The sequence below is a fragment of the Theobroma cacao genome, chromosome 1 (assembly GCF_053813885.1).
Source record: "Theobroma cacao isolate CCN51 chromosome 1, ASM5381388v1, whole genome shotgun sequence".
NCBI lineage: Eukaryota > Viridiplantae > Streptophyta > Magnoliopsida > Malvales > Malvaceae > Theobroma > Theobroma cacao.
In genome coordinates, this window is record NC_142639.1 from 8,486,930 (window position 1) to 8,503,439 (window position 16,510).

A 16,510-nucleotide genomic window follows, 5' to 3' on the forward strand; every position below is an offset into this window, starting at 1 on the left:
TAAAAAACAAAGAATTCAAAAACTCTTTTTGGTAATTGATAAATAACTTATGGATGAAACTAAATTTTTGTAAAATATTATTATAAAAAATCTAGTATTTCTTATTCTTTAATACGTTATTGAACATATTGTTTTTATTATTTAATCATCTTATTTAGAATATTTTTCATCATCATCACTTTGTCACCCTTGTATCATAAAAAAGTCAAAATATTCATATATTCAAAATATAATTTTCAATATCAAAAATATTGTACGTAAAATAATAAAATAACTAAAAACATATATATAAATAAAAATTATCATAGCATATAATAAAAGCATTATACATAAATAATTAATTATCTTATAAATATTTGTTTTAAATAATAAAAACTAATAGAAAAAATGTAATTAATTACGTTGTGGTTGTAGTCGCTGCTGCGGTTATGAGGAATTGACTCCACCCAAGTTCAATGGTAAACTTGGAGGCTAGAATGGGAACTCAGTTGTTGTTACTCAGAAAGTCATTGTTTCTACTTGTCCGTTGAAACCCAAGACTTGCTCCTTCATTAAAGATTGTTTTCTGTCTCATCGTACTTGGCAATGTCAATGATCCTTGCCATTGCAAATTCCCCCCAGAAACACTTCCTTCTCCTCCGAAAACTGAAGCTGTCGTCTTCGCTTCAGTCTCTTCAGCAGTTAGATATATTTTAATATTTCATTGACCAAGTCCAAGTTTGAGCCCGTCCATTTAAATTGGGTTTATTATAAAAATTTTAATATTCTAATACTTTTTTTTGCTTAATATTTTAATACTTTTAAACATATTTATAATTAAATTTTAATTAATAATATATTTATCATTATTATTAATAGTTTTCTAGAGTTAGATCCAGCCCCAAACCTAAAATTATGTCCAGCTCAACTCGAGTTAGCTCAGGTCAGGTACCTCCTTCTCACTGTTAAGACAAGATCTTATTGGCATGAAAAAACAGTTGTTGTAACTGGTTGAGCTATCCGCCTAGGCCCATGGCTCGACCCATTTTGGATTGGGTTTGGGTGTGAAGTTATAAGTTTGAACTGTACCCAGCTCGAATTAATTACATTACTATATGATTAATTTTTACTTAATTTTAATTTTAAAACATAAAATATTACACAAAAAATTAATATTTTTATTATTTTAATAATTAAAATGCCAGATAGAGATGAGTTCAAGCTTAGCTTTTAAAAAAAATCTCAATAAAATGAATCCATTAACAGTTGTAGTTGTGAGTCAAAAGCAATTATGGGTAGACGAAAGTGGTGACAGATAAATGGTTGTCATTCGTTAATTTTTAATTTTTATATTAAAATATCTAATTTTATCTTTTTTAATCAAATAAAGTAATCTATTTTAAATAATAGTAAGACATTTGTATACAAAATTTTAAGTTCATCACTGAAAATAATTGATTTGATATTGTAATTCAAAAACCAATGTTTTTTTAAACTATTTAGCATCGATTTGTAATTGAAAAGTTTCTCTTCACCCAAAATAAGTCTTCGTCTTGCTCTCAATCGGGTTTAGGCTTAGTTTAGTACTATAAAAAAATATAGTTTTAGATCTTTGAGTGTTTGACATTGATAGAAAAAACATTGTAAAGACTTAAAATATCTAACAAGAACATAATATTAGAAATTAAGAAATGAACCATTTTATAGTACTTTATATGATGTATTAAAATCTAAATCATTGTGAAGTTTAATTTTTAAAACTGACGCAAAAATTCTTTTAAAATAATTTTATTCGTAAAGAAATTATAAAAATTATAACTCTATAACCTAAAAATGTACTGCATAAATTAAAAACTTTCAAATTTTAAATCAAAACACTTTATTTCCTCTTTCATAAATAATAATAGTAATAATAATAATAATAATAATAAGGGTAAAATATATCTGCTTTAAAGTTTTAATAGAAATTTCAAGTAAATCTATTAATTTTTAAAATAGATATTTTTTTAAAAAATAATAATAATAATAAAATGGAACTCGTTTAGAACTGGAGCAAGAGGGAAAGAAAATTGGGCCTGTCGAGCAAAAGAAAAGAAAAGGGCGAAACACATACAAAGGAGCCCACAGCAGGCCAGCTCATATTTCAAACGTCGCACAAAAAAGAGAGGGACGGTAGTAGGGTTTTCCAGTAGAAACCAGAAAGAAGAAAACAAAGAGGTTTTGCAGTGTAGTTTGTTTTCGACGCTTTTAACACCAAAAAAAAAAAAAATTAAGAAATCATGCACGCCCCAGTTCTCGTTCTAAGTAAGTTATTTTTTGTTCCTTTTCTTTTAACGATCTTCAATCTCAAATGGGATTGGTATCAGTTTTCTTTTATGAAAAATGGAACTCGTTTAGATTCAAAATGTCCCTAAGAAATGATTGTAATACGCAGAGGATTCGTTGAAACGGGAGTCTGGAACCAAGGTTCACCATGCTAATATTCAAGCCTCCAAGGTAATTTCATTCATTCCTTTTTTTATACTCTTTCTACTTTGTTTTAATTCCGAATCAAATGGCCAAATAAGCTGTTTAATTTTTTTTTAAAAAAGAAGAACCCAGAGTTTGTTTCTGAGTTCTGACTGTTCTGTACTATGTATCTACTTACAGGCTGTTGCTGACATCATCCGAACAACATTGGGTCCTCGATCCATGTTGAAGATGCTCCTTGATGCTGCTGGAGGTAAACCTTTCTTACCCATTAACTATGTTGCATTCTTTTCTCTGTTATGTTTGCTACAAGTTTATCCCATTTTCATTTCCAATGCTGCTGCTTTTGGATTTCCCACAAACATTTTTTTTACCCTTTCAATGCGCTCTTCTTGAACAAGCAACTAACGTCATTATATGATTTTGGTTAATACCAGGTATTGTTGTTACTAATGATGGAAATGCCATTCTGCGTGAGTTAGATGTTGCTCATCCAGCAGCAAAGGCACGATATTCCACCATGCTTGTTTATTTCATTTGCTTCAGACTATAAATGCTTTTCCTTTTTTCTCTTTATCTTTCTTATTTCCATTCTTTCTTATTCTGTTCTGTTTTAATTTGTCATGGCAGTCAATGATTGAATTGAGCCGCACGCAAGATGAAGAAGTTGGAGATGGAACAACATCTGTCATTGTTCTTGGTATATCTTTACACAGCAGAATGATCATTTATATGCTATGGTGGATATTCTTTGCATACACTAGTTTAGATAGCTATGTTATAACATGCTTTTGAGAGCTGGCAAATTTTAAAATGCTAAATTGATTTTTAATGAGGTTAGCTTCAAAGTGGGAATTTAACCTTTCATATGTGGATGTAATATTGTTGAGGTTGCTTAGGGATCACGTGGTTATCACTTATTTTTCCCTTTTGTGATGATACACTTTACATGATATTCCATTGCTTCTAGTGCTTATATTTGGTGTATTTTGGGTATAGCTGGTGAAATGCTTCATGTTGCAGAAGCCTTTATCGACAAAAGTTATCATCCTACAGTGATTTGTCGAGGTAATGTAACATAGAAGTGCTGCTATATTGTTAACCTCTGCTTTTGAATAATAACTTAGCATTTGATGAAGTGCCATTTCATTTCCAGCATACAATAAGGCTTTAGAGGATGCTATTGCTGTGCTTGACAAGATTGCAATGCCGATTGATGTGAAAGATCGTATGTTTCTCCTGCAATATTTTTCATAAAAACTTTTGAATCTTTGACCGCTTAGTGTGGTTGGCATTTGTATTCTTTGATATCTTTGGCATGCTTGTCTTGTAACATGTGGATTTGATTGGCAGGTTCAACAATGTTGGGACTTGTGAAGAGCTGTATAGGGACAAAGTTCACTAGCCAATTTGGGGATCTGATTGCTGTGAGTGTCTTCCTTTCTACGGGACTTGTTTCTTATTTTGATTATAGAATCTTGCACATAGACCCCCGTATTCTCATATGAAATATCTTAATTGATTATCTTTTTACAACTGACCTATGGTTAGAACAGTCATCTGACCATTAGGTATTTGATTATTTACCAGGTTTGCTTATATTCGAATATGACTAGATAAAATCCTGGAAGCCAAATAATTGATATAAGATGTTGCATGAGAAACAAAAGCAATTGAAATATATATGTTTGTTGAAGAAGGGATCATGAAACTTTGAAATTAGAAATATAGCAACTGCTTTCGTGAAGTGGTTTTAGGTAATCGATAATAATATTAGAAAAAATTCATGACACCATTTTTATTCTAGCTGAATGATATGATGCACATGTTTAGGTTTTGATTGAACTGGCCAAAAGAACTTCTTGAAGTTTCTTTAGGTGAATTCTTTTTTATTATTATTTTTATCTTTTTTTATTTTTGCCCTTGCATGCCTTGTCATTTATACAGATAATTTGACACTTCCATTGCCTCTTTGACAGAAAATAGGTTTACCCCTTCACTTACATTTACCTTGTATGTACTTGTCCTTTCTTCCATTTTTCCCCTGTTCCCTTTTTGTTTTGGTTCATATGCCTGACTATTTTTTTTTTTTTTTGAAAAGTAGGTTCATATACCTACTATTAGATTGCAGATAATTTGATAATATGCATTAGTTATTGAAACTGTCTGATTATGGGGCTAATTTAGCAATGTGCCATATTCCTGAAATCATATCTCTATTAAGACAGAGGGGTGTAGGGTAGTTTGTTCAATGATTTTTTGTCACATCACATCTGTATAAATGAAAATTAATGTTGCTCCTCAACTCACTTTGTCTTTTCTTCAGTTTCGCTGCTGTGTAGCTCAGAAATGGTCTCTTTAGTAGTCATGTATTTATTGTGTATTGAACTTTTTCGTTCCTTTCATAATCACTAGAAGTTCTAAAATTTGCCTCTTATTTATGTAGTTAATTTATATGCCTGCTCAATTATTTAACTTCCAGGATTTGGCAATTGATGCAACAACAACAGTTGGAGTTGACATTGGCCAAGGGCTGCGGGAAGTTGATATAAAAAAGTACATTAAAGTAGAGAAAGTACCTGGTGGCCAGTTGGAAGATTCTAAGGTCCTTAAGGGAGTGATGATCAATAAAGATGTAGTCGCACCTGGAAAAATGAAAAGAAAGATAGTCAACCCACGCATTATTCTTCTTGATTGTCCCCTTGAGTATAAGAAAGGGGAGAACCAAACAAATGCTGAGTTGGTTAGAGAAGAAGATTGGGAAGTCCTGTTGAAAATGGAAGAAGAATACATAGAAAATCTTTGCATGCAGATTCTGAAATTCAAACCCGACTTGGTTATTACAGAAAAAGGACTTAGTGATTTGGCATGCCATTATCTTAGTAAGGCTGGTGTCAGTGCAATTAGGAGGTTGAGAAAGACAGACAACAATAGAATTGCAAAGGCATGTGGAGCTGTCATTGTGAATCGTCCTGATGAACTGCAGGAATCTGATGTGGGTACAGGAGCTGGCCTTTTTGAGGTTAAAAAAATTGGGGATGAGTTCTTTGCATTCATTGTTGATTGCAAAGATCCAAAAGCTTGTACAGTTCTCCTAAGGGGTGCTAGCAAGGATCTTCTGAATGAGGTGGAAAGAAATTTGCAGGTAAGTAATTTGATGTGCTACTTCCATCTCATAATGGAATTGTGTTCTGAAATTTGTTTCCTTTTTCTTTTCTTTTTCTTTTTTTGGATCAAAGTTCTGAAGCTTGTTTCAATTACAGGATGCCATGTCTGTTGCAAGAAACATAATCAAGAATCCAAAACTTGTACCTGGTGGTGGTGCTACAGAATTAACTGTTTCTGCCACTTTGAAGCAGAAGAGTTCATCTGTTGAAGGCATAGAAAAGGTGCTTGATGCTTTCATGATGCTTTCATGCATCACTTGATCAGCCTAGAGCTATATGATTCTGATTGCTAACTTTTCTTGATTTTGAATATATACTTACGAACCTTTTTAGAGATTTAGTTTTGTGTAATTTCTTGAGTTTTTATTTGTGTGTTTATATTCACTGGTTGTGTAACAGTGGCCTTATGAAGCTGCTGCTATTGCTTTTGAAGCCATACCACGTACTTTGGCACAGAATTGTGGGGTTAATGTGATTCGAACCATGACTGCTCTGCAAGGAAAGGTAGGAATGTTTTTTCAGGTGGACTTATATGCTTTTGAAGAAATACTTACCCATTTGTTTCTGTTTTTTCAAATTATGATTATAGCATGCAAATGGTGAAAATGCGTGGACTGGCATAGATGGGAATACTGGTGCCATTGCTGACATGAAAGAGCGAAAGGTATGATGACATTTTGCTTTTTCTTTAAGTACAGTATACTGTTGGTTCTCAAACTTTCACCAGAATTTCACTTCTCTACCTGAACTTCTCATTGTTGAAGTTTTCATCCTAAACTCTGATTAAGTGTACTAATTATGTCCTACCTTTCAAGATGTTAGTAAGTTGGATGAGATTGTCCACTTCAGAGCCATGTAAGACAGCTACAAGCCATTTCAGAGGACAAAATGGTGTTTTTTAAATTAAAAATGGAATTGTTAAGAAAACCAGTCATTTTGGTCTATCATTCTAAATTTTTATCTTTTTTTCCCAAAAATTCCAAGTCCCTGCAAAATCCTCCCTTCTTGCCAAGACCTTCTGGCACGTGACAAGAACCAGTTAAATCATAAGGGATTAAGGCTGAAATATGAGTTGGGAGAGTGTGATAGTGTTGGAATTCAGGTGAGCTTTAGGGCGAGGATTGAGTCAAGATCTGTTCAATGTCCACAAGGGTTAACTGAGGAGTGCAATTTACCTTTTTGATGATGCAAAGAATTTTTAGGTGAAAAATGTTCCAACCTTTTCTTGATTCTTTTAAGGAAATCTCAGGACAATGATTGTAAAAATAGATTATTGTTCTTTTTTGCCACTTTCCAGTTTTACCATTGTGAAAAGCCAAGAAAAATATAATAGATTGTGTGCTCAAGTGGGAGGTGTTAGATCAGGTGGGAATAACAGTGCTGTAGCTATCATGAACAATTGAATTCTTACATGTGTGGATTTTAGGGCAAGATTTCTTTTGGTAAGTTTTGCATTGTTTATGGGTTGGCATATGAGTATGGGATTGCATAGGGAGAAAGGAAATGAGAAAAATGGTTACTCTTCTTCAAACTTTGAGAAAGCAAATGCATGGTGGTACATTCTGGTTTGGATTCAAGAGAATTTTTTGTATCTGCAACTGCTATTGCTATGGTTTTGTATGTAAAGGAAGGTTGGTTTCTTGTGAGGCAAAAGAGAGGGTTTTAGAAAGGGGTTTTCTCTTTTTAATATTTAAAAATAGAGAGAAGGAGAGAGAATGAAAAATAATGAGAGCAAAAAAAAAACATTGTTTTAGATTTCAATGACATCTGCAAGTCATCCTATTCCGCACTGATCTGCAGTTCGACCTGCATTATCCAACCTTTGATGGCAAGACATAAATATTACACTTTTAATAAGGTTCTAGATGAAAATTGCAATGATTAAAAGTTTAGGTGTGAAATTGAAACTCTGGTCAACGTTTGAGGATCATAAATGTAATCCATTCTCTTTTCTTTTTGATTAGTTAGAGGAAAAAGATAGGGAATTTTATCTTTCCAATTTTTAGTACAAATTCATTCTGATGTCCCAGTGGCATGTGGCTGAAAGATGATGGAAGCATCCCATTTAATTTGGATATCTGATTCATCCTCATGTTACATTCTGTTTGCTTACGTGGATACATAGTTCAGTTATAAAAAAAATGTAAATGCTTCAATATGTAACCATGATTTCAGCATAATGATTAATTGAAGTGTTCCGGTGCCTTAGTAACGTAAAGTTGAATATGTGTTTCAGATTTGGGATGCATACAATGTGAAGGCTCAAACTTTTAAGACAGCCATAGAAGCTGCTTGCATGCTCCTAAGAATTGACGACATTGTAAGTGGGATAAAGAAGAAGCAGGCTCCTGGAGCCAGCCAAGCTCAAAAACCGAAGATTGAGACAGAAGGAGATGCAGATGGTGAGCAAATTCTTCCTGATTGAAGGTAGCAGACAACCGGTTTGACTGACTTTATATTGAAGTTTTTGATAGAAATGATGGCTTGTTTTGTTGGGCTGTTAGGGGATTTTCTTGATGTTTCATTTGCTTATATTCTTGAGAACTTTTAGTCTGTATTTGCTGTTGTTTTGAAGCTGTAGATTGTTGTTGGAGTAAATGGAAACTGTTATCAGGTTGTGTTTCTGAGTACTTCAAAAAACAAAAAGAATATCTTTCTGGAGAATCTTTCTCTTCTTTTTTTGCTGTCAAATATGTAGCAAAGTTCACCTTGGAATCATTATTTAATACATAGCAGGGTAAAGTATGGAAATTTAATTGAATGTAGTACTTTTATAATTTTAATATTAGTAATATTATCTGGAACTTTCAAATTTTATTGATTATATATGGATAAGGGAAATGTTATACAGACATTGGTTAAGGTGATATTAAGGGTAAAATATTTATAAATAATGTGTTGCCTTTTTCTGAATTTGAAGAAAATAGTGTATTAAATATCAATTAAATATAAATCACTTAAAAAAAAAAACCCAAACTTTTGAAGGCTTGGAGACTTAAATACCACTTTAATTCTTTTCTTTTCTCATAGGTGTGACCATAATTTCAAAGGCAATTTTTGTTCAAATCTTCAAAAATGTGAGACATATATTTGTCCCTAGTAGAACAAAAAATGAACCTGCCTTACGCCTCTGGTCTGTATTAGAACAAAGGAAAGCCTAAAATTCTATTGCAGCAATTACAGCTCAGTTTTTGCACACTACAAAATTTCCTTTTTAATTCGAAGTCCATACTGGACTCATCTTACACAGATTAAATGATACAAATAGTTTGAAGAATTTTCAAGTTATGAACCCTGAAGCACAAAACATTGAAAAGACCACTACCAATCTAAACCTGCCGCGCACAAGGTCATCCTAAAAGATAACATTAGTGTTTTCACTATTGGTTGCCCAATTTAATAGCAAATAACTAGTTATTCTGCTTCAAAACTTCTGCTTCAGCCATTGCCATCGGATCATCCTTCATCTCTGTATCATCCTCCTTCTCCCCTTCTCGTTCCTCAGCCATTTTCTTTCTATGCAACTCCTCTGCAGCACGCATAGCAGCCTGGTTCTCTGCCTGAATACGCTGCATTTCTTCTTCTTGTTGCTGCCGCTCAAACCATGTGTCAGCATCAGCCCAAACTGCATAGTGTACAAAATGGCGGATTAGTCTCACAAGCGAAAGATCCAATAAAATTATAAAACTAATTGGATTTAGTATCTGAAGCAAACATTGTTTTCAGTGGCATCTAATGGGAAAAAAAATGAAAAAGATTTAACATATTACATCAAAGAAACAAATGTCTTGTGTCTACTAGCCAACACATTCATGCAGAACCCAGGAGAGAGATTCAGTTTTCTCACCATATAATATATATTTGAGGAAAATATACTCTAGTTCAAGACACCTAAAGGTATGAAACCAACTAGGATAAAAATAATGGAAATTATAGAACTCGTCTCCTAAAAAAAATTTTTTCTAGTTGTTGATCAGGAAGGTTATTCTAAGTCTTAAAACTATAATATTAGCAACTAACTTAAACTTACATCTTTTTGGAACCCTGAATAGAATCAAATAGACCCATGAAAAACCATAGACAATACTGATGATTTTAAGAGAATGTGCTTCAGATATCTCTTCTCTCTTGCAATCTCTTTTAAGCCAACCCAACCTTACCCCTTTTGGCATTCAAGGTAATGCCCAAAGTTTCTAATTTCTGCATATTGACGGATCAAAAGGAATCCACATTGCAACTCAAACTCACAAATTCTTCAGTTGAATCCAAATTTGGCAATTATTCGCTTCCTCAGCAACTCAACAAAACATAACTGTAACTGTTATTGTGTACATTATGTCATCCTAACTTATTACTGTCTTAAGTTCAAATAACATAAGTCAAAAGTAGCTTCTTCTAGAGAACCTGAACATATCTATCTCTAACTCCTTTACAGAAGCCAAAATGATCCTGCCCAAAAATTTTAAATATCACCAATCCAGAGCTTCAAGCTGAAGATAAACCCCCAGTACAAATGACTTTTAAATCACAGAGAACTAAATCAAGATAAAAGAAAGAAAAGCTAAGGGATTAAAAGACATACTAGGTTGAGCAGCCCAGCCCTGTTCACCACCCTTGATGCGCTCAGGGAGGGCATAGTTGACAGTGAGGACGCGACCATAGAGCTCAGCCCCATCCATGTTGTCCATGGCAGCAGAAGCGTCCTCTTTTTCCAAGAAGGTAACAAAGCCGAAGGAGCGGTGCTTCTGGGTGGCTTGATCTAATGGAGTCTTCACATCCTTTATATCTCCAAATGGAATGAAAGCTGCATGGAGAATTGCTTCATTCACTTCCTCTGCTAGTCCTCCAACGTACAATGTGTTCTTCTGCACTGCTTGTTGTGCCATTTATTTTCTCTCTTTCTTTTTTCTTGTTTTAATGCTTTTCTATGCTTTCTTCTTCCCCAATTCCTTTTTGCTTCTGTTTTATCAGAACAAATTGAACATTTAGAATGCACATAGTTATGAAATAATGATAATACTGGATCTTTACATGGCATTATCAGGGTAGCAGTCAAATCGTATTTCATGGCCTTTACATGCACATAGTTATGAAATAATGATAAGACCGAATCTTTACATGGCATTATCAGGATGGCAGTAAAATTGTACTCCATGCCCTTTACAAAAGACTATTTTAGGACCATTGCTTTCCCACCATAATTGTATTAGTCCGACAATGGTCTAACTTTAAAAACTTTTACAGCAAATAAAATACTATTTACGACTCAAGTCTGTCTCAAGCAAGTTCAAAACCTTATCGCAAATATCAAACTATTTCTTTTTAAAGGAAAAAAAGAATTTTATTCATGGGAAGATAAATGCATAATATCATCCATCAAGACATGAAATGGTTATCACCAACTCCTAACTCCTAACCTTAACAATAAAGAAAATATGTAATCGACACCAGTTCTGTAAGAACCGAGATTAGAAGTGATTCAAACCCATTCGACGTACATATCACAAGCAGATAATAATATTCGAACTAGATTTTTAAGCTCTATATAATAATTATACTTGAAAAAGTAGTAATTCTGAACTTTTTAGTACTACTATCAATCTGCAAATTGTGAGTACTAACAAAGAAACAGTTAAGATTACATGTGATTCCAACTTATCTTGGACATTGTGCAGACACTTGGCATGGCCGTATTCTCTCATAATAAACTACTTCTTAGTACCACTATAAAATGAGAATAAAAAAAAAAAAAAAAAGATCCCACTATTTTGATCGTCTCTTCCCTTGCAACCTTCTTAAGTTCTTCCACCGTTAACTCAGCAAACAGAGGCAAAGGAATGAAACTAAGAAACTTGCAGTATTAACATGCATAAAGCAATAGAAATAACTTTTAAATAGAAGAAAAAGGAAAACGCTATTTATAATACCAGAATTACAGATGGCCAGAGATGCAGTTTTAAGTTAGAAACTGTTGACTTGAATCACAAGCGATTTGATGTAAGTCAGGCATGTGATTGCCCATTATTAGTTGAAAGTAATGAATGTAGTACAAGCAGGCCATAACACTTTCTAGGAAGTTATCACTAAACTAAAAGTTGAGGATTATCATTGTATAGTTATAATAAAACAAAGAAAATCCCAAATTTCAAAATAGGATCATGTTTTACACAAAGCTGAGCATGTATAGAATAGCATTAGTTCTAAGGGTGGGTTTAAACGAGCTAATGCAGATGAGCCGAAAGCAACTACAAGGGCATAACTACAATCAACAACAAGATTGGCCAACTTAGAAGCGCCGGCAGCGGGCATCTCAGAAAACCCCAATATTTGAAGGTCTCCTGGCATTGCCATTGTCCATGAAGAAAGGGAAAACCTCCTACTGATACTACTACTATTCAATTCCAATGTTAATCTTTAAAGCAGTGAAGAACATATTCTTTTCTGAAGAAGGAAAAAAGCACATACGAATATCACAGAAAAACTTGAAAACGATAGAGGGTCAGAGAGCGAGAAAATTGAAAGGGAAAAGTACCTGAGCTCTTCAATTGAGGGAGCTCCAAGAGGTTGAGCAGTTTTGATGTTGAGAAAAATAACTGATAAATTAACGATGCCGCCTTCTTCCTCCCTTTTTCCCAGGTGACCAGCGGCAAAGATAAAAAGGGCTGTTCCGTCCTTTTATATCCGCCTCAGTCCACCCTCCTTCTCCAAATAAAAAAAGGAATCATAATATTTTTAAATTTTCTAAATTATTTACAACATTTAAATAAAATATTTATTTTAAAATTTTTATACTTTCATTATTAATTGACTAACTATCATTACATAAAATATCATGATATTAACATTCATCTTCTCTTATGTTATGTCAGCATGTTATGTTAATATCGTGTGACATAAAATAATAAACAGTATTTTAAATAACAAAAGTTAATCGATTCTTAATTATAATATATTAATTTATTCAAAATTATAATAAAAATATTTAATTAAATAAAATAAAAAATTATTAAATTTTTTTAAATCGTTGATAAAATTTTTAAAATATTATACCACAAAAATAAAAACAAACAAAAATTTTATTTTTTTATTAAAATTCTTTTCATTTATAATAATAGATAGTTTCTTATAAAAAATTGGAAAAAAATAAAGATTGAAAATTTAAGTAATTTTTAACAATATGTTTTCTTACTTATAAAAATAGATATGTTAACTCACGTATAAGTCGTAATTGTTAAGTAGAGTTATATCTTTAGGTCAAGTTTTGAATTACTTGTGGTTTTTTATTTTAAGTTGAATATTTTCATTTATAGTAAATTGATTTTAAGTGCTTAATATATTAGAGTCGAAGAGTTTGTTATGTTGTTTTTATATGTTCCCTCTTATGAATTTGTTATGCTGTTATTATTGCTAGTACCAGGTTTATACAAAATGAGAAATATTAAGTAGTATCATTCCAATTCAGTTAGTTTTTGGTTACTTGTAATTTTATTTTTAAGTTGGGTCTCTTTAGTCATAGACAATTGACAATTGATTTTAAGTTGGATATCATTTAAAATTTAACATAACCAATTGATTTTAAATTATATATCATCTAAAGTTTAACATGATATCAAAGCAAGTGTTACTCCTATTCATTAGTCTCTATGATGCATTTGTTATCCTTATAAATAAAGTTCACGTCACATAATAAATATTTGACATAATATCTGAAAAAGACTCCAAACTATTCAAAAAAATTCAAATAAACTCTTATGTTTTTATTATGTTAAATCAAACTTTTATACTTTAATTTTTAATAAAAAAATGTTGTATTTTTATTTTAAGTCAAATAAAATTTTGTACATTTATTTTAAGTCAAATAAGCTTGACTAATGATTGACTTAATCAAAATATGACTTATTACTCTATGTCATGTGGCGTTCATATGAAATGTTAACACATCATAATTGATGATAATGTGTCATGTTGACATATCATAATTGATGATAACATAATATATTAATATGACATGATAACATAGTCATATGACATTTTTCATCATTTGAATTAGCGTTATGTTGTACCATGTGGATATAAAATGCTACTTATCATTTTATTTGAATTAATAATAATTAATCAATTATTAATTATACAAATTTATTTGATTTAAAATAGAAATATAAGGACGTGATTGATTGCAATAAAAGAATAAGAGCTCATTTGAAATTTTTTGAATGTTTTAGAAGTTTTTTTTGAGTATCATGCCTAAATATTTTATCCATGCACTTGAACTTTCAAGTATTAAAGCGAATTATATTTAAAAAAAATTATGTTAATTAATAGAGATATTAGATTGAGTTGTAGCATTTATCTTTTATAGTATATTAGAATAGTACCTGTAACTATGTTACGAAAAATACCATAAAAAATATAGATTATGTTAAAGTTGATTTCAATTTGATACCTTTAAAAGAGTTTGTAAGAAAATGTATGTTATATTAATCAATTGCATGAATGTATAGTTTTTACTAATAAAAGAAAAGATAAATTGGTATTAATTAAATATATTTATATGTTTTTGTTTTAATTACCGAAAACTTACACCTCCATATATGATTATAAAACAATACTTATTCAAATAAGAGAATAATCATATTAAAGATTATTAGATGTGTAACAAAATATTAAAAAATGAGAAAATATATTACCTGTACTATTGGCATATTAAAATAAACAGTTGTAAAATATAAGATAACAGTATAATGTAAATATTTTATCGATATAAAATGGTTATTGATTTCTAACAGTATCTATCTTTTATATATAAAATAATTGGTTAAAAGTTGTCAAATTTAATTGATTTATTTATTCAATAATGACTGTATGCTATGTATATTGAGAAATGAGGAAACTTTTTTTACTTTTTTATTTTGTTCAATAAATTGAATAGATATTTATTAGAATTTAAACATTCATAAATGTTTAAATACTATGGATTCAAGTTTATGCAGAATAAGAGAATATAGTAATATTAAATTACAATTGATAAATATTAAAAAAATATACTTTCTAAGCATTAAAAGTTAAAAATTATTATTTTTAAATATATTTTATTAAAATAAATAAAAATAAAAAACTTTCTATACTTTAAGTATTAAAAGTTAAAAATTATTATTTTTCAGTGTTTTTTACTAAAATAAATAAAAGTAAAAAAAAAAACTTTTAAATGTCAGAAAATAACATAGTCTGGGTATAAAGTGTAAAAAACATACTGAGAACGACAGATACATGGAGTCAAAATTAGAGGTGTCCAAGTAGCCCACTGCCAAGCCCAAAGGTCCGCCCTAACTCGTCTCGGATTTTGGGCTTATGTTTTTTAAAGCCTGAGGTTCAACTCGATTTGCAGATTTATTTTATTGATGATAAATAATAAAATAAATCTATATTTATCAACTTGGATGATGATTAAATTTAATATCCAATTTTTATTAATTTTAATTTTAAAAATATCAAAATTTAATGAAAAAAAAAATATTTAACAAAATATTATAACTTTTGACTATTTATAATCAAATTAAAAAGTACGATGATTAAGTTTCTTTTAGTAAAACGATATTAAATTTAATCTACCACGTTAAACAAAATAATAAATTTGAATTTTATTTTCAAATATTTTATTAGAAAACACAACTTTACACCACGCATTGTTATTTAGCAATTTTTTTTTTGTTTTTTATAGTAGTAAATTAGATAACTAACCTGATAATGACGATTGTGACAGAGCACCAACCTTAAACAATAAAAAATGAATGGTTTCGTGGTTCATTTAAAATATATGTATAGTTTAAAAAATTGCCATGGTTCATTTTAGCTCTTAGTATAGCAAAAAGATTATTTGTTTGGATAATGCTTGGCATGATGATGACGTGGCATTGGCTTAAATAATGTTTATCGAGCAACAATGAATTCTATAAATTGATGATCAATACTTTGTGCAATAACCTTTTGTAAACACTCCAGAAAAAAGCAATTTGAGAAGCCTTGAAAGTATTCCTCGATATTATTATTTCTTGGTATTAATAAGCCTTTTACTTGTATACTTTGGTTTTCTTGTTAATCATGTTGCCTTATATTCTTGTTTGTTTCCGTACAAGATATAAAGAACCATCACTGCTAATCCACTGCAATCGATGGGAGGTAATTTGACACTCCATTTTGAATTTTATTATTTATATTAGTTTTTTTTCTTTTACTCTTAATGGAATATATCATTTACAAATTTATTGATTTAGATATTTAATAATTTAATTTTCATCCGACTAATATAATTATATAAGAGTTTACGGTGTAATATTTATTTTTTTAGTTTGTATAAGTGAACACACATATGTTGTGTGTGAAAATTAACATATAAAGTTTTTGTTAATTATTAAATGTCTTCTTCTTTTTTTATCCGTCTTAAAAATGTTATAGCTCCGCCCCTAATTATAATGTTAAAATAATATAAATTTTCAAGCAAATAATAGAGGAAAAAAAAAAATCAAAATTCATCTTTTTTACCAAAACCATTTTCTTCCATATATTTTGTTTTTCTCCTTTTTCTATTTATATCTTTCCAATTATCCATCCTCCATGACATTAAGTGTACCAAGTAAGTTTTAAATCTCAATGAGAAGAGCTACTCACTAGCCATGCATCATATCCATGTGGACACCTAACAGCTTACACCCTATGGCCTTCAGTGTATCTAACAATCGGTATTAGGTGGTTAATTCCGAGAATTTAGATGCTTTGGTGTTTAAGGGCACCCTCAACTTTATGTTAAACATATAAATATAGTGTCTTATAGTGGTTCAATTAGAGGTAAGCCCATCTGATAATCAATTCCTTTTGAAAACAATTATTTATGACTTTGG

General features: G+C 30.7%; 2 protein-coding genes across 2 annotated transcripts; one reads left to right on the forward strand and one right to left on the reverse strand.

The window, feature by feature from the left end:
- Positions 1 to 2,104: 2,104 nt before the first annotated feature.
- On the forward strand, positions 2,105 to 8,279 carry LOC18611991 (TCP-1/cpn60 chaperonin family protein). The gene is made up of 13 exons (XM_007048537.3): positions 2,105 to 2,283; positions 2,414 to 2,475; positions 2,629 to 2,701; positions 2,886 to 2,953; positions 3,079 to 3,148; positions 3,448 to 3,516; positions 3,605 to 3,676; positions 3,802 to 3,875; positions 4,931 to 5,593; positions 5,712 to 5,837; positions 6,015 to 6,119; positions 6,205 to 6,279; positions 7,852 to 8,279. The coding sequence occupies exons 1-13, from the start codon at positions 2,259 to 2,261 to the stop codon at positions 8,038 to 8,040; spliced, it is 1,671 nt and encodes a 556-aa protein (XP_007048599.1). The 5' UTR covers positions 2,105 to 2,258; the 3' UTR covers positions 8,041 to 8,279.
- A 476-nt stretch (positions 8,280 to 8,755) lies between these two features.
- ATE1 (ATPase E1) lies at positions 8,756 to 12,307 on the reverse strand. The gene is made up of 3 exons (XM_007048538.3): positions 12,148 to 12,307; positions 10,198 to 10,574; positions 8,756 to 9,240 (listed from the first exon to the last, which is right to left on the reverse strand). The coding sequence occupies exons 2-3, from the start codon at positions 10,499 to 10,501 to the stop codon at positions 9,026 to 9,028; spliced, it is 519 nt and encodes a 172-aa protein (XP_007048600.1). The 5' UTR covers positions 10,502 to 10,574; positions 12,148 to 12,307; the 3' UTR covers positions 8,756 to 9,025.
- Positions 12,308 to 16,510: the final 4,203 nt, after the last annotated feature.

Bases quoted from the DNA above. Each gene is read 5' to 3' on its own strand.
- LOC18611991 (XM_007048537.3), top strand. From the start codon at position 2,259: ATGCACGCCCCAGTTCTCGTTCTAA. The intron at 3,149-3,447 runs GTATATCTTTAC...TTTTGGGTATAG, and splicing joins AACATCTGTCATTGTTCTTG to CTGGTGAAATGCTTCATGTT. The intron at 6,280-7,851 runs GTATGATGACAT...TATGTGTTTCAG, and splicing joins CTGACATGAAAGAGCGAAAG to ATTTGGGATGCATACAATGT.
- ATE1 (XM_007048538.3), bottom strand. From the start codon at position 10,501: ATGGCACAACAAGCAGTGCAGAAGAACACATTGTACGTTGGAGGACTA. The intron at 9,241-10,197 runs GTATGTCTTTTA...TACACTATGCAG, and splicing joins GGGCTGGGCTGCTCAACCTA to TTTGGGCTGATGCTGACACA.